The sequence below is a fragment of the Lolium perenne genome, chromosome 1 (genome assembly GCF_019359855.2).
Source record: "Lolium perenne isolate Kyuss_39 chromosome 1, Kyuss_2.0, whole genome shotgun sequence".
Taxonomy (NCBI): domain Eukaryota; kingdom Viridiplantae; phylum Streptophyta; class Magnoliopsida; order Poales; family Poaceae; genus Lolium; species Lolium perenne.
In genome coordinates this window covers 28791770-28800623 of record NC_067244.2, presented here as the reverse complement: position 1 = coordinate 28800623, position 8854 = coordinate 28791770, and the positions used below count along the sequence as shown (strand labels likewise).

The 8854-nt window shown below is 43.4% G+C and overlaps 1 protein-coding gene across 1 annotated transcript; it reads left to right on the top strand.

Moving 5' to 3' along the window:
- Positions 1-568: 568 nt before the first annotated feature.
- Positions 569-5019, top strand: LOC127344966 (probable 4-hydroxy-tetrahydrodipicolinate reductase 1, chloroplastic). Its single transcript, XM_051371353.2, has 8 exons — positions 569-842; positions 1047-1284; positions 1767-1900; positions 1970-2044; positions 2989-3090; positions 4160-4269; positions 4369-4456; positions 4668-5019. The coding sequence occupies exons 1-8, from the start codon at positions 630-632 to the stop codon at positions 4734-4736; spliced, it is 1029 nt and encodes a 342-aa protein (XP_051227313.1). The 5' UTR covers positions 569-629; the 3' UTR covers positions 4737-5019.
- Positions 5020-8854: the final 3835 nt, after the last annotated feature.

The following is an 8854-nucleotide window of genomic DNA, read 5'->3' as shown; positions in this document are numbered from 1 at the left end:
TCTTGTCGCCAGCGAGCTCCCCGACCTACACCCCACCCACCCTAAACCGTAAGTCGGCGACGTTGCGGCCAGCCGCGTCGTCCCCATCTTTGATGAGATCCACTCCTCACCTAGCCGACGACGCCGCGACCAGCCGTGTCGTCTCTGTCGGAGGCGAGCTCCTCTCAGTGGTCGATCTTGGCGTCGTCTTCCTCCCATCAACCTTGTCGCTAGCTAGGTGGGCTGACCCGTTGCGTCGGTGGACACACACATTTCCGCGCTAACCGACACAACAGGCGTCAAATAGGATTTCCCGATGGGTAGGCACTCCCGGAGAATAGGCCCTCCCTCTTTTGGGTCCTTTCTGAGCCTCTTTGGATCTTTTCTTCCTGTTTATTTGAAAAAATAAAAATAAATCAGAAAAAAATGAGCAGGCCGTGCCGTGCTGCGGGCTACGGGCCTCACCTGGATGGACGTGCACGGCCCGTTACTTGGCGTGACGGGCCAAGCACGCCTGCTTCCTGGACCGGCCCGCAAAATTCGGCCAGCTAAAACCCTAGACAAAAGCTTTGTCCGCTCTCTTCCCCGTTTCTCTGCTGCTCTGTAGTCTGTACGCCCACCTTCCCCCAGAATCTCACGCAGAATCGCAGATGCTCTCCGCCGCCTTCGCTGCTCACCCCGCCACCGCCGCCGCGCTGCAGCGGCATTCCGTCCGCCCGCGCCAGCTATTCTCGGCTCCAATCGCCACGGCGACGCCAACGCGGCGGTCACGAGCGGCCATGCTTTCGGTGAAGAACGCCGTCGCTAGCCAGAGCCCTCTGACCGCCCGCGCGGCGCCTCGCGACCTCTCTTTCCCGATACTGGTACGTCTCTGATTGATGGCATTACAGATCTTTTGGTTTCTGTTTCTACTTTTGTTGTTGTTTTCATATTCAATATCCATTTATCATGTCCAACTTAAGCATTACCTTAATGCATGAAATTGAGATTAAACCTAAGATTGGTAATTACTTGCAGTAGTTCAGTAAATTTCAGTTGAATCATTATACCTATATTTATATTTTTAGGTGAATAGTTGCACCGGCAAAATGGGGAAGGCTGTTGCTGAAGCAGCTGTATCTGCTGGTCTTCAGTTAGTTCCCGTGTCATTCAGCGCAGTGGAGGTTCCTGATGGAAAGCTCAACATTTGTGACAGAGATATCCATATTCATGATCTATCGGAAAGTGAACGTATTCTCAGTTCCATTGTTAAGGACTACCCGGATATGATAGTTGTTGACTACACTGTGCCTGATGCTGTTAATGGTAAGCATATTAGTCATTTCTACTGGACAGCTAAATTTTTTATCCCCTTAGATACAAATACGATGCTGTAAACAATGCGGTTTATTTGAGTTCATTTGTACTATTGTGAGTTCTTATACATAATCCTTTCCTATTGGACAAATTTCTTGGTTACTTCGATTGAACATTTCCTTGGAGGTTGAGTTTCTTTCTTGTACATACAAAGGAACATATTCAAATTATCCCCAGATATTGTCAATAATTTCCAAAACATAGAGAACATTATCCAGATGTCTTGTTAGTTCCTTGTCAAGTTGTCATGCATATATTCTATTTGCCACTCTATAAAAGAAACATGAAGGGCGTTATTTCCTAACCAGGGATTATTTGTTTATGATTAGGCAAGCAATTTGTCTGCAATTCTGCATAATGCTTTGATGTTCAGTTTTTGTAGATTATTTGCTGTATATTCTTGCTTCTATTGATAGTAACTTGGTATGCAGCCAACGCTGAACTTTACTGCAAACTTGGCTTGCCATTTGTAATGGGCACAACGGGTGGAGATAGGCAACTGTTGAACAAAACAGTGCAGGATGCGAATGTTTATGCTGTGATATCCCCACAAATGGGCAAGCAGGTATAGTTATTTTCATCACCTGGTCAATGTGCATGATCTTTCCCTTTTGACACTGGAACTTCTTATTAGGTTGTTGCTTTTCTTGCTGCCATGGAAATCATGGCAGAGAAATTCCCTGGTGCATTCGCAGGTTACAAACTAGAGGTATCCTTTGGTCTTTAAGATGGAAATTTATGATTTCCTTTTTTATTATTTGTTTTGAACTTTATTGGGTGCTGCACTTGACTGATATGGGTTGTGTTTATTATTGGCTCAGTAAATTACTTGTATTAATATTCATAGTTGTTCCGCTAACTTGCGGAGTTGAATTTTATTAGATTATTAAAGACCCATGTGATGATGCAGAGGTTTTTAATTTGATGCAGCAATTACTAAAATATGTACAAGCCAGTGCATTGTAAAAAAAGCCATTCTAATAAAATTTGAGCTGATCAACTGACATGCGACAGTAATAAAGATGGAAAGTAGCTACTTGTATAGATTGTCACTAGATATTTGGAACGGGGAGCAGGGGTATCTTCCATTGCCTCTGCATATGATTCTATAATGTCATTCACATTGATTATGTGTTGTCTAACTTCTGCCACAAGACATTCAATCATTGTTCCAAAATGGCACAAATCATTACTTTTGTGAAGATTTGTTTCAGTGACAGCAGTTCATTCATGTTTGGACCAACACATGTTGGATTCTGAAGTTGAAATGAGCACTAGTACTTATCTGTGGTTCATTTTGGTGCAAACGACTCTTATAAATATGTGAGCCAGTGCTTGGACCATCACCTTTTGTATTTGGCACAAAGAGTTGGGATGCAAACAAATAGTTATCGGTGGTTCGATTTAGGACAAACAATAAGTATAATGGTATTAAGCATGTAGTGTTATCTAATTTTACTTTGTTCAGTGCAGAATGTCATGCATGATGGGCTAATATGTTCAGCCAATAACTTAGATAATTAGAGTTTTCCTTATTTGCCTCCATATACAAATACTGATGTTCCATTTCTGAATCCCTGCGTTGTTTTTACATTTGTATCATTGCTGTTACACATGGCTCCTTTTAAATGTCAAATTAACACACTTCCATAGGTCATGGAGTCTCATCAAGCGACAAAATTGGATGTTTCTGGAACTGCCAAAGCTGTAATCTCTTGCTTTCAGAAGTTGGGTGTTTCATTCGACATGAACGAGGTACCATAAAACTTACAACAAAGTCATCAAATTTTCATCCTGGATTTCTTTTCGTTAAGCTTTAGCTGTAATTTATTTTCATCGTTAAGTGCCATTTCAAGATCATCTGGTTGGACACTTGATCTTATTTACCACTTACCGGTCATAGTGTCCCAGTTGAACTTCACACTGTGCAATGCAAATTTCAATCATGGATTATTCATATTTGGCAACCTCCCTACGTACATGGTGCTTTATGCAAACTTCATGTAATATTAACTTCCAAGTGGCAAAAGTACCTTTTTTTTGTTTATTTAGTTCATTATATTAATCTGTCAGTTAAGGATTATGAGTTGCTCGACTTTTCGCGGCTTGTCCCGCGACTTGTCGGCCTGTCGTGACCTCACTGTCGACAACCTGGAGCGGCTAGTTGAAGTTGTCGATCGACTAGTTGATTAGTCGACGACAAATCACGACTAGTCTCTGTTTTTGAGTCGAGCAACTAGTTCTGGGCCACGACAAAAAGGCCTGCCCATGAAACCCTACCCCTCCAGATTGGAACAGGCCCCTCCCACCTAGCTGCCTTTCCTATTGCCACCCTTCCCCTTGCACCGCCTCTCGCCTGGCAACTGCTAACTCGCCTATGCCATCACAGAAGTGGAGGCCCTGCCCACTGGACGTAATTGTAACAGTATCAGGTTCCTCTCCGCTCCCCTATGCCATCAATATATTGTATGTAGTGTACTACCAACTACCATTAGTAGCATATTTACTCAGTATTTTTAGTAGTTACAGCGCGACTACATGTCGAGAAGTCTAGCACTAGTTGAGACTAGTCACGACTTGTCTGTGAGTCGGTACCCCAGCGACAAGTTGCGACTCAGCGACTCATAATCCTTGCTGTCAACTGGAGGTTTACTATGATCCAGCTCCCCTGTGTCAGGCCTTGATTGTCACAGTGTCTCAATTAGTCAATATTAATTTTCGTCCAGTAGTACTAATGGAGCACAACCTTCTTTCTCAACTTACGTGGAGAAAGCCCTGCTGTTTTTCATGGTTTTCTCACACTGGTTTGTTGTCATTCCTGTAGGTAAACTTGGTTAGGGATCCCGAAGAGCAGATGGCCATCGTCGGTGTCCCAGAAGAACATCTTGCGGGGCATGCATTTCACAATTACCATCTCACTTCACCTGATGAGACGTAAGCTCTCTTCCTTTCAGAAGATGCTAGATTCTGTATTGACTTTGGGGAAAACTCGCCTAGTGGGATGAACTGACTTAATTACTCTTGCTATTGCAGAGTGTCTTTTGAGTTCCAGCACAATGTATGCGGCCGTTCAATATATGCAGAGGGAACTATTGACGCTGCCATGTTTCTCCGTAAAAAGGTCAGGATTGTTACGGAGTAATACATGATGCTTGAAGGAAAACATATTCTGTTTAGTGCCTTGCTCTAGGCAGATTGATACTCCCTCCGGTTCATATTAATTGACTCTAAAATGGATGTATCTAGACACATTTTAGTTCTAGATACATCCATCTTGAAGTCAATTAATATGGATCGGAGGGAGTATTGACTGTTTTGTTTTGCTACTGCAGATACAGGACGGGGCGAACAAGAAATTATATGATATGATCGATGTTCTGAGTGAGGGCAACATGAGATGAACAGGGCTATTTTAGGGTTAGAGTAATTGTGTAGCCCAGTGATGGTGTTGTATAAACTCTTGTTTTGCGGCAAAATATATTAGGCCACTGCCGAGCTGTAGCAGTTTTGCGTCCTAATTGAATCTTAGGTTCGTCAAAACAAGTTGTCAACTCTTTAGTTGTGGGCAAAAAAGACATTTGGACAAACTTGGGCTTCTGTTTGAGGCCAGAGTTAAGTGCTATTGCGGCAGTGGATGATGGAAGGAAAATGCATGCAACATGATCGTGCAAACTGTTTTTGACCGGTCTACATCTCTAGAGTTTGAAATAATGCAAAAAAACTAAATTCTAAGCAAATTCAAAGATTGATAAATCTCTGGAAACCTCTCCTACGTGAGGACAAAGTTCATAACCAAGAGACTCAACTCTGGACTTGAAGGGAACAAACGACTTCATGTGGCCGCCTATCTCCCTATTCTTTCATCTAGCTTTGTGAACTAAATACTTGACTCTGGTATATGCAGACATACAAGACATGAGGAATTACCACTGAATTGTGAGCGTATAAGCTTGAAGCCTCTGACCTACCTGAGGACCAACTTCATAATCAAGACTTTTAACTCTGGATCTACCAGAGGACCGATGACTTCATATCACGCATATCTCCCGTTTCTATATAATGAGCAAGACTTACCTAGGGAAACAATGAGTAGCTTATTGCTCATTTGCTCCTGCCGTAGATGTGTCCAGCACCATTCCAACATTATTTGTTGTATCTTTGCACACCACAGATATGACTCTAGTATATGTAGGCATAGAAGGCATCATGAATTAGCAATGGACCGTGTGCGCATAAGCTTGATCTGCTTGTTTCTCATGCACAAGGTGCACATGTGCTGTGTACCGGATTGAGTTGGCGTGTCACAACTTGTCTTGACCGTCATTTGTCTATTTGTCATGGGTTTGTTTGGACTCGGTCTCAGGGTCTTGAAATCGTGCGTCCGTGTAGCGGGAGCCTGTTGTGTCGTCAAGAGAGAGATGATATACTGGTATGTACTCCATGACTAATAGCCAACACGGTGTGTGCATCCTCTCTTTCATGTGAGCTGCGTTCATTTTTCTCTTGTACTCCGTAGGCGCTGAGGCAAACGCCCAGACTCCACTGTGAAATTGAGTGAGATGGCGAGATTTTAGTCAACATGCCACCGCCGGAAAACCATTGTGTCACGACTCAGGGCCAGTCCCGTACCGGAGCCATCTGCGGAGTGTTCGACGCACAGGACCTCCAAATTAGAAGGGCTCCAATTTTGTATGTTGAAGTTAAACTGCTATTGTACTAAGTACTCTTGATAGATTTCCCCTCAAAAACATAAACTAGACATGTAATAAAAACAGACTGCCTAGGAGTCTAGAACTGAATTAACTCCGAAGGGCCCAACTCACAAACGTCCCTTGGTCTCTCATTCTTTGCATTTTTTTACTTCCCTACCAGCCTTAGAGCAAGAACAATAAGAGAGCCAGCTGCTGACTCTATAGCCATACCATGTCAGCTAAAGTCAGCCAGCAGCCGGCTCTATACCTACTGCCATGTCACATAACGCTATCTTAGAGTAAGCACTCGTACAATAGCATGGCTATTAGGCTGGCTCCATTAAATATTTAATAAAATTCTTGTGTTTGCATGCAAGAGTAAGAAGACATGCATTTAGTGCATGCAGCTGGCCTAGCGCCTCACATGCGGCTGCATGCGAGCGGGACTCTCGTGAAGTCGATTTGGCACCAGAAGAACTCGATTTGGGCGCGGGGCACAGGAGATCGAGAGAGGAAGGAAAAGCGTCGGCCTAGCGCTAGCAACGGGCTGCAAGCGAGCTATTTGTCCTCGTAACCTACGCTACCGCCCGGCGATAGACGAAGCGCCCGCTTCGCTCTCTCTCTCCTCTCTTCTCTCTCTTCCACGTATTTTAGTGACGTGGCAAGTCTTATAGCCTGCTGATTAGGCTCTATTGTACCTGCTCTTAGAGCAAGTTGAATAGTAGAGCAACCGTTGGCTATAAGCCAAGTGACATGTCATATATAGTCATTTTAGAGCCAATATGTACAATAGTGAGCTATAAAATTGTACTATTTTATCTCTGTAGGACCCACCATTTACTCTCACATAGTGATTAGGGGCACGTGCTAGAGCTGACTCTTGCATAAGAGCCCACTCCTCTTCTCTCTCCTCCTCTCTCTCTCTTTCAACTAAGCAACAATATATTATTTTAATCCTTATAGATAGCTGACTAGGACTTACTATTGTACTTGCTCTTAGATAGTGGGAGTAACATAGGTAGTAACATCACACATTTTAAGACATTTTGGTGACATAGCATGATAATAAATGATGAAAAAGATTGACATGGTAACTAACTATGTTACCATAACATCACACTTTCCAAGGCAACATGAGTCTACAACATAATAAATACTCCATCCGTTTCTTGATATAAGGTGTATAGTTTTTCTGAAAAAAGCTCCAAAATATAAGGTATATTGCGTAGAATCACTCATTTTGACATTTTTACACGGATTTGATTGCATTTTCTTAGTTCATGCAAACTCCTCTATTTTTCTCAAAGCAATATATAATTCAGGGGTAATCTTGCCTAAAACTCATGTAACTTGTCCTCAATATGTGTTTCTTAATTTCCGTGCCAAAAACTATATACCCTATAACTGGGAACAGAGGGAGTATTAGTTTGCATGACACCACACATATGTTACTCTCCACTATGAAGGTAGTAACATAGAGTAGTAATATGTGCATGTTACTACTCTATGTTACTCCCCACTATGACTAGTCTTAGAGCATCTCCAACCGTCTCCCCGACGAGGCCCCCGGGATGCCTTTTTCCATCCGGATGGACGGAAACGGCCCAGTCGCGCCCCGGACCCTCGTTTTCGTCCGGATTAGGCCTTTCATCCGTCTGGAGAGCCCAGGCCATCCCTGGATTCCCGAGGTCCGATCGGGGACTCCGGACGAAACAAAAGCGCGCAAAACATCGAGCGGGCCCGCGTTGTCGGTGACAGAACTGGTAGTTCCCTCCATTAATTTCGTTTTCACTCCATTTTCCCTGCATAGAACCATTTCCCCCACAGAATTTCGGAGTAGCTACCGCCATTCTCCCCAACAGTTCCAGCTCCTCCTCTTCCCTTCCACCACCATGCCGCTGAAGAAGCTCGCCGCCGATTGCGTGCCGAAGGCGAGGAAGCCGCGGGCGCCAAAACAGAGGCCGCCGGGCATGACATACGCGGAGTGGGCGGCGGATCAGGAGCGGCGGTAGAACGAAACTCTCGGCAGGGTGAAGAGGGAGAAGAAGTGCAACGTGAAGAGGGTGGCGGCGGCCGAGGAACGGGCGAGGCTGATCTCCATCAACTTCAGCCAGCCGCGCGTCAGCCAATTCCCCGGGTGTAATATCCCAGGTAATGGGGTTACAAAAATAGAGGAAACAGATGTGTGCATTGCATTCATGCATAGAAAATCTGGGGAATTTTCGCGCTTTAAAGTAAAACAGTCACAGTAACTGAAGTTTCACTTGACCTTGGTGGAATTGAAGTAGCTCATCAAGTCAAACGCTATAAACCTCAATGTGACTTTGCTAAAACCTTGTTTTGGGCAGAGATGATTTGATCTAAGGGGTTAGATCAAATGGAACTAATACTCAACACAACAACACCTTACTCAAGGATCAAATGCTTGATCTGATACAAGATTATAATATGGTAATCCTTGCCATATCATATGAACATCCATTTAATTGGAAATCAAGTAACAATAATTGGGGAAACTATTCTTCACTTATCTTTTCCATGTCTTAAACAAATCCATGATCCTACCATGAACCTCATGGTATTCATATTATTTCATTCTTGGAAACATAACAAGGAGATCCACTTTAGAAATAGATATCCTTCTCTATTCCATATTATTGTACATCAAACCTAGAGAGGTGAGAGTTCTATAACAATTATTAGAGAAGCAATAACAAACCTTGAGCTAAACCTTGGATATACATCCAAGTATTCAAATCATCATCTTTAAGAGGAACCCTAGGATATTATTCAAGCCATTCCTAGAGAGAGAAACCATTTATGTTAAA